The 26,592-nt window shown below is 38.7% G+C and overlaps 1 protein-coding gene across 2 annotated transcripts in view; it reads left to right on the forward strand.

The window, feature by feature from the left end:
• FMN1 (formin 1) overlaps nt 1-26,592 on the forward strand; it is a 391,310-nt gene that overhangs the window by 338,128 nt on the left and 26,590 nt on the right. For both annotated transcript variants that reach the window (XM_074955742.1, XM_074955743.1), the window contains 2 exons: nt 18,199-18,250; nt 23,884-24,033. In XM_074955742.1, the coding sequence (XP_074811843.1) occupies nt 18,199-18,250; nt 23,884-24,033 (202 nt within the window). The remainder of the gene's footprint in view (nt 1-18,198; nt 18,251-23,883; nt 24,034-26,592) is intronic.

A 26,592-nucleotide genomic window follows, 5' to 3' on the forward strand; every position in this document is an offset into this window, starting at 1 on the left:
ACAGTTTTGGTTATTTCTTGAGAAATAACTAGGGAACTTCTTTCCCTACTATCACCACTTCTGTCTTGCCAGAATTGAGTTTCATCTAGTTACTCTTATGCTTATCTTGTTCAGGCACCAGACAGTTGGGTGATATACTGTCTGTGTTTGGAACAAAGGAGTTGCAGAGCTATGTCATCTGCATAGTGCTAGCATTAAAGTTCATACCATCTCATGAGTTCCTGTAATGGATTTATATATGTAGAATAAAATGAAGGTGGAGGCAGATTGAATCTGTGAGTATTCTGCAAGAGAGAGCTTTTTTGGGGAAACAGGGGAGGAGGTTGTTGTTGCTGTTGGGTTGTTTTGGTTTTGGGTGCTTTTGCTGCCACATAAGCAACTTAAGCAGTACTGATGAAGAGCTGCTAATTAAGTTGTTCAATTTTTTATTATGAAATATATTCACAACCCGGTGTATATACAACTCCCATTACTGTGATTGGAGGAGTAAGTACCCTTTATAGATATTTTGTTTGTTTGTTTGAAGATTCTCCACCTGCCCCTTTTTTAGGATATCCATAGAATGTGGGAGATTTCAGAATAAATTCTCCTCGTTCATCACAGTCTATAGATCACAGTAAACATTTTAAGTAATGTATTTGAATTAAAGGACTCTTTCAATTTGAAATACAGTCAGATTCAAAAGTAAGGTAAAGTTAGTTCTATTTATACCCCTGCCTTGAGGCCTTCTGCCAGTTTTTGAGGTTTTAAACTCACATTTTTTATAAATAGAAGTATTGTCTCCTTTGTTGCTATGTAAAGACAAACACAGACAGTGGAAAAACTAACTATATACAATGGTGACAGGTTTCAGAGTGGTAGCCGTGTTAGTCTGTATCAGCAAACACAACGAGGAGTCCTTGTGGCACCTTAGAGACTAACAAATTTATTTGGGCATAAACTTTCGTGGGCTAAAAGCCACTTCATCAGATGCATGGAGCGAAAAATACAGTAAGTTATACAGCACATGAAAAGATGGGAGTTGCCTTTCCAAGTGGGGGGTCAGCGCTAACAAGGCCAATTCACAATTCACAATTGGCCTTGTTAGCACTGACCCCCCACTTGGTAAGTCAACTCCCATCTTTTCATGTGCTGTATATACATACCACTTACTGTATTTTTCGCTCCATGCATCTGATGAAGTGGGTTTTAGCCCACGAAAGTTTATGCCCAAATAAATTTGTTAGTCTCTAAGCTGCCACAAGGGGACTCCTCGTTATATACAATGGGGAAACAGTGAATCTGACTATTCTCAAGGTGGTATCCATTGCACAAAGTAAGCAAGCAGGAAAAATAGATAACTTTTTTCACTAATCTTACAATTATACTAGTCCTAGGCCAATTCTCTTCTATACAAGTTTGCTTATTGCCTTCATCATAGTAGTATCTGAGCACCTTTCAGCAATGCACCGAGCAACATGACTAACATCTGTCATGTGTGGTTTGTTCTTTCTCTCATCCTCTCCCCAGATGGAGAATTATGTATACAGTTTACGGTATTGTTTTGTTTGGGGTTTTTTTATGTATACTGTGCTGTGTGTGTTGTATTAGAGAAGAAAAGGTTGGAAAAGTGCACCTTGAATTTGGAATGCGACTAGATGTTACTTATAAACATAGCAGGTAAAAAAAACCCTCAGACAAAGGATAAGTTTTTTTCAATTTGTCATCTCTTCAAACATGGTTTATTCATAGCTGCCATCTTGCTTTGACATATGTGTGACTTAGGTGCAATTTCTTTTAGAACATTGTTTCAAACCACAGCATTTTTTCCTTGCAATTAGCCACTTTCTTCCTCTGTTTAAAAATATTTTGTATAAAAGATTTGAAAAATAGATGTTATAAACAAGGATTATAAACAGTAATACTCAGTATTGAATGAAACTATAAACAGTCACAGTTTTTAATAGAAAAGGGATTTATTTTAAGTCTGGAAACAATATTGTAAATATCTCATTATAATGATTCTTTCATCAGACTATCTTGAGTATTTCTGATGATATTTTGCTTGACAGAGGTGATTTTACACCATACCATTCTTGGTTGGCAACCCTTTAAGTAGAAACTATATAAGATGCATAAAAACTTTTGTATATATACAAAAATGTCCCTATTTAACGTACAGGGATTTCTGCGGTGAAAGTGAGGTTCAATGAATAGGGCACTAGATTCAGAGTCAAGAGACAGACCTGGATTCTGGTTAAAACTGCCATTGACTTGCTGTGTGATCTTGGGCAAGTAACTCAGCCTATCTCTTCCTCCCTATCTTGATCAGTAAAATGAGGATGACAATAATATTGTTCCACATTTGCAAAGTACATTGATACCTACAGATGAAAGGTATTGTGTAAGTGTTAACTATTGTTATTATCATAAAAAGAAAAGGAGTACTTGTGGCACCTTAGAGACGAACACATTTATTTGAGCATAAGCTTTCGTGAGCTATAGCTCACTTCATCGGATGCATTCAGTGGAAAATACAGTGGGGAGATTTATATACATAGAGAAAATGAAACAATGTGTGTTACCATACACACTGTAACCAGAGTGATCACTTCAGGTGAGCTATTACCAGTGGGGGGGGGGAACCTTTTGTAGTGATAATCGAGGTGGGCCATTTCCAGCAGTTGACAAGAACGTCTGAGGAACAGTGGGGTGGGGTGGGGGTAAACATGGGGAAATAGTTTTACTTTGTGTAATGACCCATCCACTCCCAGTCTCTATTCAAGCCTCAGTTAATTGTATCCAGTTTGCAAATTAATTCCAATTCAGCAGTCTCTCGCTGGAGTCTGTTTTTGAAGTTTTTTTGTTGAAGTATTGCCACTTTTAGATCTGTAATTGAGTGACCAGAGAGACTGAAGTGTTCTCCAACTGGTTTTTGAATGTTATAATTCTTGACGTCTGATTTGTGTCCATTTATTCTTTTACATAGAGACTGTTCAGTTTGGCCAATGTACATGGCAGAGGGGCATTGCTGGCACATGATGGCATATATCACATTGGTAGATGTGCAGATGAACGAGCCTCTGAAAGTGTGGCTGATGTGATTAGGCCCTATGATGGTGTCCCCTGAATAGATATGTGGACACAGTTGGAAACGGGCTTTGTGGCAAGGATAGGTTCCTGGGTTAGTGGTTCTGTTGTGTGGTGTGTGGTTGCTGGTGAGTATTTGCTTCAGGTTGGGGGGCTGTCTGTAAGCAAGGACTGGCCTGTCTCTCAAGATCTGTGAGAGTGATGGGTCGTCCTTCAGGATAGGTTGTAGATCCTTGATGATGCATTGGAGAGGTTTTAGTTGGGGGCTGAAGGTGATGGCTAGTGGCGTTCTGTTATTTTCTTTGTTGGGCCTGTCCTGTAGGTCAAACTGGACAGTCTCTACGTAAAAGAATAAATGGACACAAATCAGACGTCAAGAATTATAACATTCAAAAACCAGTTGGAGAACACTTCAATCTCTCTGGTCACTCAATTACAGACCTAAAAGTGGCAATACTTCAACAAAAAAACTTCAAAAACAGACTCCAATGAGAGACTGCTGAATTGGAATTAATTTGCAAACTGGATACAATTAACTTAGGCTTGAATAGAGACTGGGAGTGGATGGGTCATTACACAAAGTATAACTATTTCCCCATGTTTATTCCCCACCACCACCCCCCACTGTTCCTCAGATGTTCTTGTCAACTGCTGGAAATGGCCCACCTTGATTATCACTACAAAAGGTCGCACACAGACACCCCCCGCTCTCCTGCTGGTAATAGCTCACCTGAAGTGATCACTCTGGTTACAGCGTGTATGGTAACACCCATTTGTTTCATGCTCTCTATGTATATAAATCTCCCCACTGTATTTTCCACTGAATGCATCCGATGAAGTGAGCTGTAGCTCACGAAAGCCTATGCTCAAATAAATGTGTTAGTCTCTAAGGTGCCACAAGTCCTCCTTTTCTTTTTGCGAATACAGACTAACACAGCTGCTACTCTGAAACCTGTTATTATCATAGTATCTGAAAAAAGCAAGTTTAAATAATGTTGCTTTTTTCCTATTTAAAGAAAGTATTATTTATTTCATGAAATATAAATAAGTTATTTGGACAAAAGAATATTTAGGTGGATTTTTTTTAATTTATCTTTCTTATGCATATTTCTCAGACTCATTCCTAACACTTCATAGTAGATTTTGGCCTTTATAAATAGGAAACCCACAGAATTAAAACCTAATTTACAGTGCAGACTTTTTCTGAAGTAATTTCTGTTTCTCCCCTGTAAAGAATACGAAAACCTTTTCTTAATAAGAATTCTAGTGTGAGTACAATATTTATCAAAACATTTGACAGTCTCAGCAGAAAGGCTAACAAGTCAAGGAGCGTGGAGACAACAGTTGCGGGGGGTGGATTTTGGATTTAATATTACAACTTTTTGTTTTATATATTTTTCCATTATCTGATTTTCACATGCTTAATTTTGAAGAATATCTGAACAGTACCAATATCTGCAACTGACACAGTAACACAACTTGTACAGCTAGACATGCTCAGTCTTTGTGAATTCACAATTGCTTATCTAAATCTGAATTAGCTAAATCTTCTCCAAATCAGAATTTTTCCAACATTTTTCTGAATTCACTTTAGTCTTGATCAGTTCTGTCATCTCACCTTTAGATCCCTCTATGTCAGCTCTGAGACTTGTAAGCAGGACAATATAGAGACATTTGCAGCATGCCTGTTCTGTGAATATATAGAAGACGTCTACCTCAAAGACTGCCCATTTGGCACATTTCACCAGCACTAGATTAACATTTATAAAAATAAGATTTCACTTAATTGTTGCCTAGTTTTAAATATAACAATGCAATATAAACTCATAGATTCAATTTTATTTTTAAATTGGTTATTTAACTTATCTCATGACCCAACTGCTTACCAAATCCAATGTTACAAATACTTTGTGGTGTCACTTGGCAGAACAAAAAGTTGTGGAGGTGGGTATCTGTAAAGCTGCCAAGCAGCACATTTTCAGAAGGTCAAATGCTTCTTCTCAATAATGTAGTTTTTCCATTCATGCTTTTTATCGACAGTCTTCGTTTCTTAAAGAACCTTCATAGCTTTTTTTTATTTATACAAAAACCTAGCAAAGAAACAGATGTGTCCCATATAAAATATGCAATAAATCTTGTCTCACAAATTCTTTGCTCTGAACTTTCTGACAGAAACTGTCAAATATCCACCTTAATTCTGGTATAAAATGTTCACTTTATGTCATGGCGCCAACCACCATATGCCGGAATAAAGTCAGTAACCAGCAATAAAAAAAGGCAACATAAGCACCTTTGAAACAGTACAAGCAATCAACAGTGAGAAAGGTCTATATAAATCTATGGAGAATTAATCTCAGCTTTGCCACTATCCTGCTGTGCGTTTACAATGAGCCTCTGCTCCCGACCACCAGAAGTGACTTACTTTGCAAAGGGAGTGTGTCCTAATGAGGGGAAAATGCATGAAAAGGAAAGCAGTAGGCTTTTAAACCCCTATCCCTTGGATCACCTAGAAGAGCATGTCCTAGTGTGTTCAAACATGTGGGGCCACTACACATCTAGCATCGCTGTACTTTAGCTGATCATGTGAAACCAATCTTTACTAAGCTCAATCAGCAGAAATGACTTCAGCTTCATAAATCATTGTTATCATCCCACAGGAGGAGGTAACGGTATGGTTTTTCTCTTCTAAAACATTTCAAGCCACTGGTTTCACAAGCTTTTCTGAAATTAGTTTCATTCCATTTGTACAATTACCCATTCTTTACCCACCAGATTGACTTTTGCCTCTGTCTTCCAATTAACTTATTATTTGGGTATTTACATCTACCTTATGTTTTAGAGAAGATCTGTTTCCTATTGATATTAACAATCATTCATCATGCATTTGAATGTATCACCCTTGCTATAAGAATGTGCTGATCCTTAAAGTTTTCACTTATGCTTACAACAGAAGACTGTAGTTATATTAAATCTGCCTGGTTTATTTTCCCAAACAGAGATCAGATTGATTTTAACCTTATTTTGTTTTAAAGGGATTAGAACTAATTTTCCAGTTCTGTAAACTGTTTGGATACACTTAGTCATCTCAAAGAGATAAATCTACATAATCACATTGGAATTAGACCACAGAATTATGTAGCTGATATTTAAAAAAAATTAAATTAAAGGTTGAATATGTTTCTATTATACTTAAGTACTAACAGGCTTTAAAAACTATTTACTTTCTGGAATCACAAGAGGAAGGAGTAGTTGGTTAATGCAGGCTTACTTGCATTTCAACAGAGTGCAGTTTTAACCAATTTAAGTGAAAGAAGAGAGTGCAGAATTTGATTCTGACTCTTACTATACAATTAATTTTAATAGCTGCAGAATATGGGAATAGAGAAATACAGGATTCTTAACATTGGTCCTGATTTTACAGAAGTGATGATCATTCTGTGTTCAAGTTAACTGAATAAATAGCCTTAACTATATTTAAAAAGATATTTTTTAGAATATCAATACAAGCACCAATTTAAAAACCCCTCTAATTTAAAGAAAAATGTTTTAGACAGGAAGTTGAATAAATACGTTATATAAATTTTTCTTTCTTGAGCTAATCTTTTTCAAGAAGGGAGCTATTTATGTTAAGAGGTATCAGAATAATGAATAAACATCATAGAATGACTAGCTCAGTAGTTCATGGCTCTAAAGTTCTAGTAAACTGACCTTCAACACTTCTTCCGGCAAATTTATAGACAGCATTATCACGTTTAAAACAAAACATAATTTCTTAGTTTCTTTTTTATTACCTCTGATAATAAACACTTTCTCTAATGTGTATTGCTTGAATGTGTTCTGCAGTGTATACAGTGGGTATATTGGTGTAATGTATACATGTAACCACTATTCTTTGGTAATATTAAGAATACTGAACAGTTTTATAGTGTTCTGCATGTTCAACAAACATTCATTAGTTCTCACAACACCCTTTTTCTTGTAGCAAGGTAAGTGATGTTAATTCCATCATACGGATAGTGAAACTACGTTAGAGAAATTAAAGCAACTTGTCCAAGGTTGTGCAGAGACTGTTAACAAGAGAAAATTTTGTACATCTTTTTTACATCAGGTGCAGTTGCACTTGTTTTTAAAACAGTTTATGGATTAGTGTAGACCAAATTAAACTGTTTTCAAAACCGATTCAGAAAAGCATAGTTTAGACCTCATGGAGGCAAGTCTAAAAATAGTTTTGAATTATTTCAGTTTGTCTATACTAGCCATAAAACTATTTTGAAGACTGATGTTAAAAATGTGTGCGATGTTTTCTATGTAGACAAAGCCATATAATCAGGCAGAGGGCAGTCAGAATTAGAACCCATGTCCTTCTGCCTACCAGTTGTTTGCCTAATTCATTAGAGTGTGCTTTCTCTCACAAATGGGACATATCAATTGTAACTGTTATTTTATTATTCAAATGTGTTTTTAATCGGTAGAGATTGTAATTATTTGAGAGAGATTTAGATTATTTTAAAAAGCCATTTTAAACCTACAACTACAGCCAAAGAAGAATTATCTTCAGCTGAAGCACCAAGAGTAACTGAAAATCCAACAGTTCAAAGACCAGAAGAACCCCTGTGACCATCTAGTCTGATGTCCTGTATAACACAGGCCATAGAATTTCCTCAAAATAATACTTGTTTGATCTACAACATGTCTCTTTTTAAAAATAACCAATCTTGATTAACAAGTTGCCAGTGATGGAAAATCCACCACAACCTTTAATAAATTATTTCAAGGATTAATTACCCTCACAGTTAAAAATCTGTGCCTTATTTCTAGTCTGAATTTGTGTAGCTTCAGCTTCTAGCAGCTAAATCTTCTTATACCTATGTAAAAATAATTGTTTCTTTGTTCACACAGTTTTGCAGATCCAAAATAGTTCTCCCAGTTGTGTGCGGCATATCATATTTTCCAAAACATCAGGGAGAAATTGTTATTCTCAGTTGCAAATTGATCAATGCTTTCTTGCTCATAAACACAGTAACATTTATTAACATTTATTTCCCACCCCCACCCCCACCCCCAAGTAGTGTTTAAAAGTCAGCTTTTATTTTCTAAATAAGATGATTCATGACAGGATAACTTTTATTTTTAGCTTACATCACTGAAGAATGATCTGTATATATTAGTCTGATAGTCTAGAATAGATTCAAGACATACAATATAGATTTGATGAACTGATACGCAACTTCATTGCTACCTGTTCTAGTTGGAGTTTAACAAGTTAGTTCAGATTCAGTAAATTATCTGAAGAGAATTAATCAAATAGTGAGCAGCAGAAAAACAAGTATTAAGAACCTGTAAGTAAGTTAATTTCTCATTATTTTTGAAGTATTACATTTGAAGCCATAGGATAGGAACTGTTTGCATAGGAATGGTGAGGGGTTACTACACGAAATAATCTATAGCTATCTCAAGTTTAGGTGTGAACTTGTCAAATCTGAAACATTAGACATAGTTGGATCTGGTCAGTATCTGAATGGGAACCTCTCAACAAAAAAAAGAGTTTAAAAAAATCAGGTATTGTAAGTTCTCTCTCATGTTTGTTATATTCACTAGTAGAGTCTAGTATTAACTAGTAAGCTTTCTAGGGTAGGGATTGTATCTTCCTGTTTGTATAGTACCTAACTCAATGGTACACATAATAAATAATAATAATGAGGGTACTGAAGAAAATCAAGTCTTTACAAAGGCAGCACTAGAAATATGGGTTATCTTGTTTCAGAGGTGTAGCTGTGTTAGTCTGTATCAGCAAAAACAACAAGGAGTCCTTGTGGCACCTTAGAGACTAACAAATGTATTTGGGCATAAGCTTTCATGGGCTATAACCCACTTCATCAGATACATGGAGTGAAAAATACAGCAGGCAGGTATAAATATACAGCACAGGAAAAGATGGGAGTGGCTTTACCAAGTGGTGGATCGGTGCTAACGAGGACAATTCAATCAGGGTGGATGTGGCCCATTCCCAACAGTTGACAAGATGGGGTGAATATCAACAGAGGCAAAATTACTTTTTGTAGTGACCCAGCCACTCCCAGTCTTTATTCAGGCCTAATTTGATGGTATCATGTTTGGAAATTAATTCAAGTTCTGCAGTTTCTTGTTGAAGTCTGTTTTTGAAGTTTTTTTTGTTAAAAAATGGCCACTTTTAAGTCTGTTATTGAGTGTCCAGGGTGACTGAAGAGCTCTGCTACTGGTTTTTGAATGTTACAATTCTTGATGTCTGATTCGTGTCCATTCATTCTTTTGCACGGAGACTGTCCGGTTTGGCCATTGTACATGGCAGAGGGGCATTGCTGGCACATCGTGGCATATATCACATTGGTAGATGTGCAGGTGAACGAGCCCCTGATGGTGTGGCTGATGTGGTTAGGTCCTATGATAGTGTCTCTTGAATAGATATGTGGACAGAATTGACAACAGGGTTTGTTGCACGGATTGGTTCCTGGATTAGTGTTTCTGTTGTGTGGTGTGTAGTTGCTGGTAAGTATTTGCTTCAGGTTGGGGGGCTGTCTGTAAGCAAGGACTGGCCTGTCTCCCAAGGTCTGTGAGAGTGAGGGATCATCCTTCAGGATAGGATGTAGATCCTTGATGATGCACTGGAGAGGTTTTAGTTGGAGGCTGTAGGTGATGGCTAGTGGCGTTCTGTTACTTTCTTTGTTGGGCCTGTCTTGTAGTAGGTGACTTCTGTGTACCTTTCTGGCGCTGTCAATCTGTTTCCTCAATTCCCCAGGTGGCTCTTGTAGTTTTAAGAATGCTTGATAGAGATCTGGAGGTGTTTGTCTCTGTCTGAGGGATTGGACCAAATGCGATTGTATCTCAGGGCTTAGCTGTAGACAATGGGATCGTGTGATGTGGTCTGGATGAAAGCTGGAGGCATGTAGGTAAGTATAGCGGTCAATAGGCTTTCGGTATAGGGTGGTGTTTATGTGACTGTAGCACTGTAGTGTCCAGGAAGTGGATCTCTTGTGTGGACTGGTCCAGGCTGAGAGTGATGAAATCCTGCATGTTCTTTTTCTTCCAGTATCTCCTCACAAAAAGCTGTGAATTTTCTGGCACTTGTTAATTTAATTAATATCCTTTAGGTAATTCAGAATGAGTTTACAGTGTGTTGATTTCATTTGACATTTTTGTTTTACTTTTCTGGTGTGAAGTAACAATAATCCTCCTTTTCTGTAACTGATCCCATTGTTATTTCTGAGCACCTTTTGTCCTATTGTTACTGTACATCTTCTAAGTATGGTATATTAAGTACTGTGATCTGTAAAAGAAAAGTAAATGCTTTCTGAAGTTGGATGAATCTCATGTGAAGTATAAAATCTCCCTTTGTCTCATTAGCAAAACTGGGTTTCTCCGTTTGTAACAATACAATAACATCCACTTCTTTAGTGGGCATCCTATTGGTTTATGTCTATTATGCTGAGTTTTTAAAACCCGGTATATTTAAATTTAACGGTATAAAAATGCAAAGATGATATTCTAATTCCCCTTCCTACTTTCTGTTTTTACATCCTACTGCCTTCAAATGTGTACTCCTAAAAAATCACTCAATTGCATGTAAAATACTTGTAAATAGTTTTTTAAATAATTGTTTCCCATTCATTAGTTTGAATGCACATTTAAACCAGATTTCAAGAAATGTATATTTTCATAAACATCACACATTTTAATTTGTTGTAGTATCGGAATTGCCAACATCTAGCAGTTGGTATTCACTATACTCATATTGTGCTTGTCAACAGTGAAGTAGATTATTAGTAAAAAGGATTAAAGGAACCTACATAAAATTTCACTTAAGAATACACTGCATAAACGTGCCAAGTCACACACAGTTAACTAGCATCAGTTAGTTAATACACACAGTATTTGACAGGTTGGTTGAAAACTAGAGATGGTCCATGGAGGTGATGATAAATCAAAGTGGCTGAGTAACTTTGGCTGAAGTAAAAAAGTAACCATGCCACTGAATGCTGACTTACATGGAGTAAAAATAGTAAACCTGCCAAAATAAAAAAAATCTGATCTAAATTATTAGAATTCATACCATACAATTCATCTATTGATACACTTGTTTAAAATGCCAGAAGGAAGCACAATATAATTAGAATATTCTGTAATCAAAGTGGTTCATTTCTGATTATGGGACTGTGCCCTGAGCATGCAATCCTATTATAATTTCTCCTTCTCTCAGCTCCACCCTCACTCCCCACCAGTACTGACTTCTAGCATTTTTTTCTTAGGGATGGGTTGATCCCGCCAGGCCTGGGGGAAAGGGAAAAGACTTCAGGCAGATCCACAAAGGGACTTAGGTGCCTAATCCCAGTTTTAGGCACTTCAGTTCCAGTTTTAAGCACCACTGCAATCCACAAAACGCCCTCTCAGCTGCCATCTAACCCTGTGGTCCCCGAACTCCCATGGGGCCTAAATTTTTGCTTTGCCTAAGTTTCTGCCTCTGGGCACGCACACTGCTGCCTCACTCTAGGGGTATGTCCACACTTATAATTCTACAGCGGTGTCACTGTCGCACTTCAGTGTAGACACTGACTACAGCGATGAGAGGGGTTCTCCCGTTGCTGTAGTTAATCCACCTCCCCAAACCGTGGTAGCTAGGTTGATGGAAGAATTCTTCCATCGACCTAGTGCTGTCTACACCAACGGTTAAGTCAGCCTAACGTTTTCTCTCAGGGATGTGGATTTTTCACACCCCTAAGAGACATAGCGATGCCAATGTAAGTTTTCAGTGTGGACAAGCTCTAGGTGTTCAGATGCCTGTCTCACATCTAAGCCCCAGTGTGATCTACAAATTGGGGAAAGATAGTTGGAGGAGCACCTGTCTTCCCTTTAGGGCCTGGTCCAGTAGGCATGCTCTGAGCCTAACTCCACGCAAAATGGCCTGGGGAAGAGACGGGGGAGGAGGAAGAGGCAGCCTCCTTTGTAACCTTTAGCCCAGTGGTTAGGGTACCTACCCAGGATGTGGCAGTCCTCTGTTCAATTCCTCCCTCTGCCTGATGAGGGGAAGGGATTTCCAATCTCTTGGGTGAGTGCCTTAGCCAATGAACTACAGAATGATTCTCACTCTCTCTGGCCCAATTAACATGCAGTTATTTAATTAAAGTGGAATGCTTCAACAAGAGATATATGGAGAGACCCACATCAGAATATCCCCGCATTCCAATGGCTAGGACACTCCCCTGCCTAAGAGATGGGGAGGCCCTGTTTTAATCCCTTCTCATCAAGCAGAGGGGGGAATTGAACTAAGGCCTCCCACATCTCAGGTGAGTTCCCTAACCACTCAGCTAAAGATTGTAAGAGATGCATAAAATGTATGGGTGTTTGTCACAGAATTGGTCTCACTATGCTGCAGACTATATGGGATTCTGCAAGTGACTTGATTAGTTTAGTTTTGTGAAATCATTTTAAAATTGAAATTCTCACTATAAAAATTGTCAAAGAATATTTTCTGAGTTTTCCTTATCAGATAAACACAGTGAAATACAGTATAAGTAGAATAATAACTGTTTTGCTTTGTTTTTGTTTTGTTTTTTTAATCTAAGGACATTTTCACTTTAACAGCAGTGGGGGCCTTACTGGCAAAAATCCCCTCCTTTTTCACCTATGAATTATAGCTGGGCCTTTCTTCGCTCCCTGGAGTTGTAGGAGGGACTGGTAGCTCTATGGAGAAAGAGATGCTTCTTGGAAGAGGCTGTATCTCCACTTCCATTGTGGAGCAAAAGCAGTAGCTCCCACTGGTAGCAGATACATTAATGTGGGCCTGTTTCCATTTCACTCCTTGTTGCAAGCAGCTGCAGGAAGGACCAGTCTTACATCTGGTCTACACTAGCACTTTTGTCGATACAATTTTGTCGCTCAGGGATGTGAAAAAACACATCCCTACCCAACATAAGTTACACCAACAGAAGCGCAGGTGTAGACAGTGATATGTCAGCAGGAAACATTCTCTCCCAGACAGAGCTACCCCTGCTTATTGGGGTGGTTTAATTATGCCAGTGGAAGAGCCCTCTCCCATCGGCACAGAGCGGCTACATGGGAGACCTTACAGCGGCTCAGCTGTATCAGTACAGCTGTGTGCTGTAAGGTCTGTAGTGTAGACATAGCTGAAGTCCAGTTTTACATCTTTCTTACTCTTTATTAGCCACCATCCACTTTATTAGTGGATGGTCAGGAGCCAGGAACTATATTGCACTCCTCGTCTCATGGGATAATGGCAATTTTTTTATTCTTTTTTGTTCACCCTGAACAAACAAGGAAATGATATTTCACTTGAAATGTAGCACTTGACACCTATGTCCAGGGTGACAATAGCTGCATTTCAAGAGGAGTACCATGAGACAACCTAGACTGAGGGAACTAAGGGCTTGTCTGCACGTACTTTCAGGGGTTTTTCATCTAGTTTAGTTAACTTGGTGCAGAAGGCTCTGTGAACTCTCACAGATTGCATGGCTTATGTCAATTGCATGGAAACCAGTTCCTAATTGACTGAAACCAATGTAAAATAAGTCTAGTCTAAACCAGAATGTGTCCACACAGCCTTTTGCACTGTCATAAGGCAGCCCTGTCTGGAGCACTCTCCTACGGCACAACAGGCTCGCCTGCCTCAGTTTCTCTCCTTTAGAATCCCATGAAATAATCCACAGTCTTTCCAAGTATAAATATGGACCTTGTGAGGTTAATTTATTCATAGGCACTGACTCCATGAGTGCTCCAGGGCTGGAGCACCCACAGGGAAAAAATAGTGGGTGCTGAGCACCCACCAGCAGCCCAGCCCCCAGCACCTCCCACCTACCAGTGGGCCCCATGGATCAGCACCTCCTCCTCCCTCCCTGCACCTCCCGTCCACCATGACCAGCTGTTTTGCAGCATGCAAGAGGCTGGGGAGGAGCGAGGACACGGCGCGCTCAGGGACAGAACTGGGCAGGAAGAGGCTGGGTGGGGGTAGAGTGGGAGCGGGAAGAGGAGGAGCATGAGTGGGGCCTAGGGGAAAGGGGTGGAGTGGAGGCAGGGCCTGGGGGCGAGCAACCCTTGGCACTCTGGAAAGTGAGCACCTCTGAATTTATTACAAAAGTTCCATACGCATAAATCATAAGAAGAGTCCCACAACCATAGTCTAGATTTCCTCCAGCATAGTCCAACAGTACATGCAACATTCTGTCCCAGCAGTCAGAGAGGTTTTCCCCAGCCAGTAAGCCGCGTACTTTGAATGTCGACCTCCCTGGAGCGCAACCCTGTTTTTCCCCGTGGCAACCCCCCAGCTTCTCTGCTGGGAGCATCCTAACCAGTGGAGCATCCCTCACTCTCCTTGGCCTCTCACGGTTCCTTTGGGTCCAGCTTCTTGCTCTGTGGATGTCGGGGGGTAAGCCTCTCCGCTGTTCTCCTGCCTTCAGCCCTCTCTGGCCCTTGGCTCTGGTTCTCCAGCTTAGACCCAGCAGGCAATTCTCCTCTGCTGCCCCTCCAGCCCTGCTCTGGCTTTGGGGTGCCAGCCAGCAAACCCCTCCTGCTGCTTTCCTGAACTTCAGCCTTCTCCCAGGTCCCAAATATACAGTCTCCTATACAATTCCTCCCTCTTCCCAGGGAGGGCCTGCAGCAAGCTTTCTTCTCCACAGCTTTCCCCCAAAGACCTGTGTCAGTTTCCTGGCTGATTCTTGCCAGGACTCTCTGACCTTTTATGTCCCCCAGGTGCTGCCCCACCCTCTTATTTGGCCAAATGGGAGCACCTGCTCTGGCATAGAGGCGCTGGTTCTATTGCTTGTACTGGGGCCAGCCATCCTGTGGCACACTATTAACTACATTGGTTCAAAAACCAATTTAAATTAAACCAATCTCACTTTCTTTTGTAGACAAGCCATTAATCAGTTTTAATTCAAACTTTTAGCTCTTTGGATGTACATTTATGTGGACAGATATTTTGGATTAAGAGTGTCTTAGTTTGATTTAGTTTAAATAGTTAAAATCAACTTAAATCCAAATAGGACACATTTAAGCTGAAATAAGAGTGTCTACACACAGACTTGCAGAAGAATAACAAAGGCTGTGAATTAAAACCAGTTTTTTGCCTTCTCTGTTTGCAGCAATACACTAGTTTACCTTGTCAGTTTTTAAATGGTTTAGTTAAATGAGTGCAACCCCTGTTTGGATATCTTTATTTTAGTTTAAGAATGGTTTAGTTTGGTTCATCTTAAATCAAACTGGATATAAGCAAGTATATCAAATCTATGTAATCCTATTTGAAACCAAAATATAAGCATTCACAATGTTTTTTGCACCTGTTAAACTAAATTGGCTTAAAATCATATTGTAGGGCTGGTCTACACTTAAAATTTATCCAAACCCCTGAGTGCTGTAACTATGGTGACCTAATGCCTGATACAGAGACAGCTAGGTCTACAAAAGAATGCTTTTGTCAGCCTAGCTACCATCACTTGGGTGGGGAGATGGAGTTCCTACAGTGACACAACAACTCCTTCCATTGACGTAGTCTGTGTCTACTTTATGGATTTACAGCGAAATAGGCCAGGTTTACACTACAGAGCTAGAGCAGTGTAACTGCATCACTCGGGGGTTGTGAAAAATCCACACTCCTGAGCAATATAGTTAGACCAACCTAACCACCCCATGTAGACAGCACCATATAAACAGGGGAGCTTCTCCCATTGGTATAGCTTCTGCCTCCCAGGGAGGTGGATTCACTGTGCCAATGGGAAAAGCTCTCTCATCAGTGTAAGCACTACAGTAGCACAACTGCGCCAATGCAGCCTTTTAAGTGTAGACCTGCCCATAGCTACAGCACCATAGCTACGCTTCAACAATGCTAGTAGTATAGGCGTAGCTTTAAATTAAACCAGTGCAACTTTATTGTGTAGATAATAGCCTTTTCGGTTACTTCAGTTCCAGTCTGTGTGTAAACCACTTGTCTACATAAGAGTGTTGCACTGGTTTAACTTAAATTGGTTTAAAATTTAAAATTGGTGCAAAATCCTTTGTAGACACTCTTATTTTCATTTAAAAGTGGCTTATTTCAGTTTATCTGAACTGGTAAAGAATCAGTTTAAGCTAAATTGATATATACCAGTCATCTCAGCCTGAAATCAGTGTGTACACACAAGGCATTTTACCTGTTTAATTACATTGGTTTAAAATCAAACCTTTAGTTAAATGGTTGCAAGTCTTTAGTTAAATGGTTGCAAGTTTATGTGTGGACATGGTCTAAGAAAAGTCAAAGTTCACTGTAATGCAAAGAAGGAATTCAGGACTTTTAGTCCACTTCACTATGGCTTTGTCTACACTAAAAGAAAAAAATTATAACCATAGACAGTTGTCAACAGTTGTCAGTGATGCAGTAGCACTAATGTAGGCTCTACTGTAGTGAGGACTCTTTGGACAGAATCAAGACAGAGTTCTTTATCTCTGTGTCATTAAAACTTCTGAGTCCTGTTAACACTAGGACTTACACCAGTGAAGCTGCACTATTGCTGGTATAGGAGTACACATTTTTCTAGTGCAGATGTCTCCTGTAGGTGGAATTTTGCTCTATCCAAATTAAACGTAAGTGGGTTCCACCATACATTGAATGTAGAAGAAGCAGCCAAGATTTTGAAAAGTGGTTAATGATTTGGGGTGCCTCCATTTTAGAATTTGAGAAACCTTTTCAGAAAGTGCAAAGTCTCCACTTCTGAACATCAGGCTACTTCTAGTGTCTCAAATGGGTATTCAGCAACTGAAGCATCCAAAATCACTTGTCAGTTTTAAAAATCTTGGCGATGGTTTCTAAAAAGCAAGTATAGAGTGTACATCATAATTTTGGGACATATATTTCCACTTTGCCAGCTTTCTGAACAAAGTGTAGTATTAGTGTGAAATGGATGAAGTTATTAACTACTCTTTAGTGTCTATCCAGCAGATCCAATGCTACATCCTGTAAGAACAGATTAAGGGCATATCTACACAGCACTTTCATCGTTAAAACTTTTGTCATTCAGGGGTGTGAAAAAAACACATACCCCAAATGACAGACGTTTTACCGGCAGAATGCGCCGGTGTGGACAGCGCTTCATCAGCAGGAGATGCTGTCCCAGTGATGAAGCTGCTGCCCCTCACTGGGGGTGGTTTTATTTTCTCACTAGGAGAGCTCTCTCTTGTTGACAAAGAGCCGCTACATCATGCACCTTGCAACGACACAGCTGCAGTGGCACAGCTGTGGTGTTCTAAGGTGTGCAGTTTAGACATAACGTTAATCTTACAGGTTTTTGTCTCTAATAATAGAGGAAACTTAGATAAGTGAGTTATTTTTAAAATGGAAATAAAAATAATTTGCATTACATAGGAAGAAGTTGCGATATAATATGCTTAAGGCTATGATTTTGTCATGGATATTTTTAGTCATGAACAGGTCACGGGCAATAAACAAGAAGTCACAGAAGCCCGTGACCTGTCCCTGATTTTTACTAAAAACATCCCTGACAAAATGGGGAGGGAGGATCCAGCACCCTGCTGCACCTTCCTCCCCCTCTCCCTCCCCCCCCCACAGTGGCTGGGAGCTGCAGGGACCCCATTGCCCAGTGGCTGGGAGGGGTCCCCCACCACCCAGCAGGGCTGAGAGCTGCTGGGGGGGCTCTGCCAACGGTGGAGTCTGGGGAGCTCTGGGGGCCCCCGGCTGCTGAGCAGCTCTGGGGTCCCTCTGTCACTGCCAGCGTCTGGGAGCCCTCCCTACCCCCAGCCACTGAGCAGCTCCGGGGTCTCTCTGCTGCCCATGGAGGCTGGTCTGCTGTGGGATCCCCAGTATCATGGAGGTCGCTGGAAATCATGGATTCTGTGACTCTTGCAACCTCTGTGACATAATCTTAGCCCCGCTAACTATTTTAAACATTACTTTCAAAATCTGAGTATTCCCTACTGAAAAAGTCACTTATTAAAAATATGGGCCAATGGCTGAAAAATAATGAAATGTTTGTTATCTGTATTATGCAAGCCATCAAACCTGAACATAAAAAAATGTGTACTACAAAGAATAATTTAAAACAAAGTACAATAGTCAGATCCGTATTTAAAATACCAATATTTTTCCATTTGCAGCTAAAGAAGAACATAAAACAGAAGAGAGCTGTTTGGAAAATGCACAAAAAAGGTAACTTCTCCAATCCTTTCAAACAGATATTTGACCAAAATGAAATATGTTATTGATTCTAGGAATTCAACAGGAATGAAATAGGAAAGGCTACTGTAGTTCAAAACAGTACTCAGTGTCATACTTTCTTATGTCGTGTTGCGGAATAGGATGTGAACCAAGTGGTTTGAACCAAATAATCTGAGTATGCAGTTTTAATTTTTTTTCCATAAGCGAATTGAATCTTGGTCTCTCAGAATAATTTAATAATTCAGTTTTGTTCAGTGAAAATGTACTGAGGTGCCATTTTCATAGAATCATAGAATATCAGGGTTGGAAGGGACCTCAGGAGGTCATGTAGTCCAACCCCCTGCTCAAAGCAGGACCGATCCCCGACGAAATCATCCCAGCCAGGGCTTTATCAAGCCTGACCTTAAAAACTTCTAAGGAAGGAGATTCCACCACCTCCCTAGGTAACGCATTCCAGTGTTTCACCACCCTCATAGTGAAAAAGTTTTTCCTAATATCCAACCTAAATCTCCCCCACTGCAACTTGAGACCATTACTCCTTGTTCTGTCATCTGCTACCACTGAGAACAGTCTAGAGCCATCCTCTTTGGAACCCCCTTTCAGGTAGTTGAAAGCAGCTATCAAATCCCACCTCATTCTTCTCTCCTGAAGACTAAACATCCCCAGTTCCCTCAGCCTCTCCTCATAAGTCATGTGTTCCAGTCCCCTAATCATTTTTGTTGCCCTCTGCTGGACTCTTTCCAATTTTTCCACATCCTTCTTGTAGTGTGGGGCCCAAAACTGGACACAGTACTCCAGATGAGGCCTCACCAATGTCGAATAGAGGGGCCTCATTTTACTCATTCATCACCTAGATTGCGAAATGGACCATACTAGAAGCTTGTGAAATTTAAAAAAAATTAATGTAAGAGCATTTATTCATGTCATATTTTGGTAAGGGGAGGCAGGCATAGGGAGGAAAAGTCAGTGAAGCCGATAGTTTCAAAATAGATTACAGATTGTATTACTCGTTAAATTTTGTTCATGTGGAGCTTCTACTTTCCATGTTGCTGTATGCTAGCTATACAGCTATTTGTAAATGAGCTGAATGAGACAAATTTTAGTTGTTAGCATTTTTAGTAGCTTTGTGCTGAAGATATTGCCTGGCTCTTGTACATGAAAAATGTTAGATTTATTCTTATCTGTAAAAACTACAGTTTCGGCTCGTCATGTTCTTTGAAGGGTTTTTGCAATATTCAAATAAGATTCAGTAAGCTCTAACTTGTTTAGGAGAATAGAGTTGACACAGGATAAAATATTTACTTCAGAAGTTTTGAAGGGCACACATAAATAACCCAAGTAATAGACAATATCAGACATGACATTGCTAATCCGGAAAAAGTACCGTATATACTCATTCATAAGCCAATTTTTTTTGGTAAAAAAGTGAAGCACCAGAGAGCGGGGGTCAGCTTATCAACGGTCATTATTACAAACAAACAGCAAAGCACAGGTATATTGCAATGCTTCTTGTCTCACTCCCAAGCCAAGAGTTATCTCTTTGGGAAAGTGAAGCCAGATCTTCAATGTCCAAATGAGGTTAGGCGCTTGTCTTAACATATTATCTGAAAGACAGATGTAGATTTGTCAGCACAAATTTAGTCCTGATGAGAAATAGCATATTCATCTTTATTGTGGCCTCCGTATGTGTGCATTGCTTTATATGCTTATCTTGCAGGCTTGAGATGTATATCTGATATGCAATATTGGAAAATGTAACATTTGAAAATGCTTTCATCTAAAACTGTTCAGAGTTATTGTGTCTCTTTTACTTTTTCTCCATGACTAACTAAAATTTTACATACAAGAATTTTCTGTTTTCCTTCTTAGAATGCAGTCAAATCTACTACTGGTATTATATTCATTAGCAAATCATTCACTGTTAAAGTGTGTTGTATCTGTGTAGCTCTAAAATAAAAGCCTTGCTACTCTGAGTTTAAAATGATGGATGGGTATTTACTAAAGTATTCCCATCTGTAGCTGTTAATTATTCTTTTCAATCTCCTAATATTAAGTGTGGAGACTGAAGGTGATTTAAATTAGCAAAGAGATAGTAATTCCCCATTACCAATAGTGCTTGAAAAAGAAAATATATGTCTGGATACTCAGCTTGCATGAATGAGCATAGCTCTGTTGAAGACAATGGAGATATGTCAGTATACCTCAGCTAAAGGTCTGGCTCAGGGTCTGTAGAATTTAAAAGTATAAAATTAAGATAATAAATTTTATACAGTCTAATTTTATTTGTACTGATCTCTTGCTAGTTATATGACAGGGCAGAGTCCTGAGTGTTTAAGTTCTTTACCTGTGATATATTTTACCCCAAATTTCTGTTATGGACTCTCAACCTTAATTCCATTTTAATAGTTTCTTGTTTCAGAGTTTCTTAGCATTTTTTAACCTATTCAAAATGTCATACATGAACAGTAAACAAACAAACAAACAAAAAGCAAAGAAAATCCTACCACATGATATTTGTAATGATTTGAATCTATACAATATCAGCCTTAAATCATTTAAAAAATCATTTAAACTATTAGCGTGAGATTCTCAGTTACGTTCTAGCTGCTTTGCACCATTCTGGTGCAGAGCAAAGCAGCTAGAGGTACTGATAAATTGGCCCTTACTTTGCAATTGGCTGATTGGTTTTAGTTATCTGGGAAACAGGTTTGGTTTTTTTTTATTTTAATTATTTTAAAAATATATAGGAAAATTTGCCAAGTAATCCTCCAGGATATGAAAGGATGTAGTTGAAAGGATCTATTATTCACTTTTAATGGGCAACAGTTATTTATAAAAGCCTGGAGGCAGACTGGGCAGTAGAAGGCACAAGGTGGGTGAGAGCAGGGCTATATAGGAGGGAGGGGTGATAGAGGATGAAATTGGGAAGAGGGGAAGGTGGAGGATTCAGTGGAAATGTTGAGGGTGGTGGATGGTTAGGCCAGGAATTTACTTTGGGGCCTGAGGTAGGGGACTGTGTGAGTGCAACTGGTGCTATATAAAGGTGGAACCTTAGAAGGAATTGTCTCCCTCCTATAATGGTTCCTCTTTTTCTCCTGCCTCCGCTCCCCTAGCAGGAGTTGCACAGTTAGGGCAATCAGATTTCCTTAACTCTGCCCCGTAGTGATACCATGTTATCAACTTTTAATTCTGATGAAGGCATTTTAGAATCTGTGATCCTCGATTATGTTAAACTGATTTTTAAAGATGCATCAGCTAGATATGAATTATTAACCTTAAATCATTTTCTAATTTTTAACTCTTATTCATATTCATTGAGTAGCTCTTGCTACTCAATGCCACTCTGGAGAAGCACAAGTAGCCAAAGTATACTGACCGGTTCAACTGAATTTCCAGGTGCTTTATTTTGCAAAGCAGCTACAGTATATGCTCTGGCTTCCCCAGAGTAACTGCTGTAATTTTGACAGGTTTCAGAGTAACAGCCGTGTTAGTTTGTATTCGCAAAATGAAAAGGAGTACTTGTGGCACCTTAGAGACTAACCAATTTATTTGAGCATTGGTTAGTCTCTAAGGTGCCACAAGTACTCCTTTTCTTTTTGCTATAATTTTGAGGCATATACTCTGTATTCTTCACACATAGCAAAGTGGTTAAAGCCCTGCTTTAAGTGCAAAACTCAACCTTAACCATGGAATTTCCATATAAACACATGGGGCTAGATACACAAAAAATTTAGGTGTGGCAACACTCAGCATCACCATGCATCCCCATGCCTAATTCTTAAAGCCTGGATTAGGCCTCTAGGCTCCCTGTACAATGAATAGAGGGAGAAAGGTGCAGCAGAATGAAATTGACAAAAGCCAGCATGCTAGGCAGCTCTTTCACCTAAACTAGCCAATGGGAGATGCCAACACAAGGAGTGAGTGCTAAACCCCATCCTTCTTTTGGAGATAAACATCTAAATCCAAGCTTCAGGGAGGCATTTGGGATTCTCAGTTGCAAACCCTCTATTGGAGTTAGGTGCCTGTGCTGTTACTGCAATAAATCCTGGGATTGGGGAAGGCTGTTTAGTGTATGCTCATCTATAGCGGCTCAAACTAGTAAATGTGCTCAGAGTTTGCCTACCAGATCGGACCCTGGAAGTGAGTTACCAGAGAAACGCCTGTCTTTCCCCAGTTTGTAAATCACTCTGGGACATATGTGTCTGGACACCTGGTGTGAGTTGCTGTGTCATGCTCATGGACAGAAACATATGTGCCCAGGGAAATTTTACTACAAACGTATAGGCGCTTTGTGAGTGTAGGCACCTATAGGATTTGGTGGCAACTGAATGAGGGATTTGTGAATTCCAGTGGGACCTGATTCTGGGATTTAGGTGTCTAAAGTATCAGTTAGGCACCTAAGTTCTTTTTATGACTCTGTCCCATAATGTGGATCTGTGTAAATGAATCCGCTAATAAGGGATGAGATATCTGCCCAAAGATGAGTTGAAGGCCATTTGTTGAACTTAAATTTTATTGTTTGTAGGCCATGTACACTTTTTAAAAAACCTTTTGTTTTCAAGTGTTTAGCTTCCTATATTCAAGAATTAAGAACCATCAGTAGATGTTAACAAGCACATTACTTCCCCTTCCCCAAATGTAGTTGGAGTTTCAAGAAAAGTGAATTCTCTTGAAAGATTTTCTTATGTTGCCTTTACTGTTAAGCCATGACATTGTTTTTAATCATTATCAGCAAAACTACCCTGACAGATATTTCTAATTTGGAAAGAAAACTGATTCAACCTTAACAAAAGCAAAAAGAATTTGTAGATTCTATTATTTCAGGTTGCACATCTCATAACCATGATCATGGAATCAATTACCTGTTTATCTGTGAAATGTGATACAATAATGGCTCAAATGCATATTGCACAATAACTTAAAATACCACAAAACTATGTTCAACAGGAAAAGAGTCTTTTAGAAATACTCAGATACACTGCAAAAGTGCTTTAGCTGTAATATAGAATAGTAACATATTACAACACTGGCAATAAAACTAGCCTATTACTGCTTTTATCAGCTTACTAGCCCCCTGGGAAGGCATGAATCGCTTTCGTTGTGTTATCTCTTTGCAGACTAGCTATTGGCACTGACTGTGGCATTTGTGCTGCTGCACTGAGCTCCCTGAAAGTCTCTAAACTAGAGATCAGGTGACACTTGATTTCCTTTTGGCAGCTAATTATTTCTGGTTTGGCATACAACTCTCCTGTCAGCCTTTAATCAGATAAATAACACCAAAATACCTCCCCTTTCAGCTTTGCAGAATAAAAATCTTAGTTAATAAGTTTAACTTGAAATTCAGGTAAATAAATAATGATTATTAAAAATGAGTGCCTTTTGCTTTGCATACATGACATCCGTGAGTGATGTCTTATGCGTGCACACAAAAATTCTTCTCCTAGGGGAAAAAAGTAGGTGTTGGAAGGTTAGTTACACTTGGCATGAATTGCTGCTATGGTTTCCAAAGTTAAGGGGAAGTTATGGTAATTATCAGCCTTGGCTACTGAGTCAGGAACCAACCCTCGGGGAAACTAAGCTTCCCCAATGGGTTTTACGTGTTGACAGTTTTTTTTCCCCTGTAGCTTTGAAGAAACAGTGGGATACTTTGGGATAAAGCCAAAGTCTGGTGAGAAGGACATCACACCAAACTACGTTTTCACTGTGTGGTACGAGTTCTGCAGTGACTTCAAGACCGTTTGGAAACGAGAGAATAAAAACATTTCCAAAGAAAGGTAAGGTTCTAATAAAGTCATTAATACTATTTCAGATGTCTGGGAAACTGTTCCTTCTCAACCGAACAAATTATACTCCCATATTTCACAGGCGTCATTGTTTTCTTTCAGATCAAATGGACATCAAGGAAAGATTATTCCCTCAGGGTACGCAGAAAAATTCACCAAAGGCATGCTGTCCCCACACAAAGATAAACACATATAATCTGATAAATTACACTTTCTTAACCCCTTCCAATTACTAGCTAGTAAAATGAAAGGGGAGCTATGCTAATTTGTAACAGATTGCTTCTCTGTGTATTTTCATGTTGAACTAGTCTAAATGAGGCGATATTGCTGTCGCAGACAGTACAGACAAATAAAAGTGAATGCTTTTCCAGTTAATATACTGCACTTGCATCAAAGGGAAGCCCCTGAGATTCAGGCCACACTTAGCACAGTGTTGAAGCCCCACACTGAATTTACAGCACCACTTCTGACTGTTGGTATCCTGCTGAGGACATCAAACTGCATGCCGCTAGATCTCACCACAGTCTCCTGATTTTATTAGTTTGAGTAAAAAAATAAAATAAAATAGAAACCCCACAGCTCTGAGCCTGATTTAAAAAAAAGAGAGAGGTTGAATCCTATTTTTAAAAAGAGAGGAAAAAAATCTGTTGTATGCAAATACCCCATGGGGATCACATATTTTTGCATTGAAAAAGTACTGAATGGGTTGTAGTACATTCAGACTTCGGAAAAAAATGGATAACACACTTTCAGTGCAAAATATAAATCTGGGTGCATATTCCAAATTCAACTCAGTAAAATAAGAAAACATATTTCTGGAGAACTATTGGTGAGAGTAGTAAACGCACTAGCGCTTAGGTTGTTCATTTTGCTCTAAATCAGAGTGAATTGTTGGATTGACTAGTTGGTATTGAACAGGTAAAAGCCAACTTTTAAAGACATGCCAGAAAAATCATAAATTCCCAAATATATTTAAGCCCCATGAATATATTTCAAATCTGGTGTTAATTGCCGATAATACAGTTTTAAAAAACTTAAATAGCATAGCATTCTGGATCATTCATTTTAACAGCATAAAAAAATCAATTACAATGTTTACATCATGTAACGTTTACAAGGGTATCTTTTATATTTGCTTGCGCCTGATTTGACATCTGAAACTATATAAAATCAGTTGGCATTTAGCAGACTTCCATAGACTTCCACAATACAATAGCTGGATGTATTTTCTGTTGAATCATGTCCTTTTAGTATCATTCCATTGCTAGTCATGAGGAATATAAATTAATGTACCAAAAAAAGATCGAGGCCACACATCCTTTCCTTTTTAATTTATATAGTACCAGGATTCTGATTGTATACCAATAACCCCTTCAAAGAAACTGGTTTAAATACCCATGTAAAGGCATAAACATAGCATTAGACATCTTAACAGAACTTCTCAACTATCTTTAATATATTATTTGCGCTATTTTGGTTTGTAAGTAAAACTATCCACCATCATTTTGCCTGTTTCATTGCTAAGATACTGTCAAAATCTATTTACAAATAAAAAGGTGGTACAGATCTCTGATCCATTCTGCTAATGGGTCTGATGTGATGTTTATTCCTGTTCATGAATATAAAGCTGTAGCCAGTAGAACACAAAGCACCAGGTTTTGAATTCGTAAACAATTCAGATTCACATAGATAATATTTTTTAGTTTGCGTCAAATTATTTTATTAGAATATCATTAACCTTGAGAAGGTTTGTTCGGATTTTTTTTCTTTAAATTTAAAACCTGGGTGATTCATCAAGACAGAGTGCTGCTGAAATGAAGAGCCTCATGAAATAACTAAATTAGAATGATGGAAAAACTGTTTTCATCATCTTGTAAAGTCATGACCCTTTAAAGTTTCTGTTTTACAAAGTGTGAGACTGACACTTCACCAACCGCTGTCCAGGAATAAAAGGTTGAAAGAAATTTAAGTACTAATCACTGTACATTGTGAAGGAGACTTTTTTAGTTTTGTTTTTACTGCAATGGTAAACTTTAATAACCTTAGTATGATAGGAATGGACAGCTGTCTTCTGTAGCTGGGTGAAGCTCATTAATTTGATGCACGATTTGTTTTGCATTTCTACATGTTTATAATTAAAATGTAAAAAAGAGACGTATTTATCAGTAACAAATTCTTCTTGGATCTAGGGAGGTAATATTGTAGAAGCAGAATAACTAGCTTTAGTCAATATTTTAAAACTTGGGTGTCAGCAATTAGACACTTAAATCTTTATTTAGGCACCTAAATAACTGACGCCTTAATAATCTTTGGAGGTAAATTCAATGTGAGCTGCAGATGTTTGGCTTATCTTTTCTCAGAATTATTCCTGTTATGTAGGTGTGTAAATGTGGATTTCATTGTCTAGATTTAGGAACCCAAATGTGAAGACTTTGCCCTGAGTTTTTTTCTGTCACCATCTAAAAATTTGATCGATTATAATTAATATAAAAATAAAAAAAGTGCAGTCTAGGTTTCCAATATGAGAAATCTTAAACAACTAAACTAAAT

Source organism: Natator depressus, chromosome 6 (genome assembly GCF_965152275.1).
Source record: "Natator depressus isolate rNatDep1 chromosome 6, rNatDep2.hap1, whole genome shotgun sequence".
Classification (NCBI taxonomy): Eukaryota; Metazoa; Chordata; order Testudines; family Cheloniidae; genus Natator; species Natator depressus.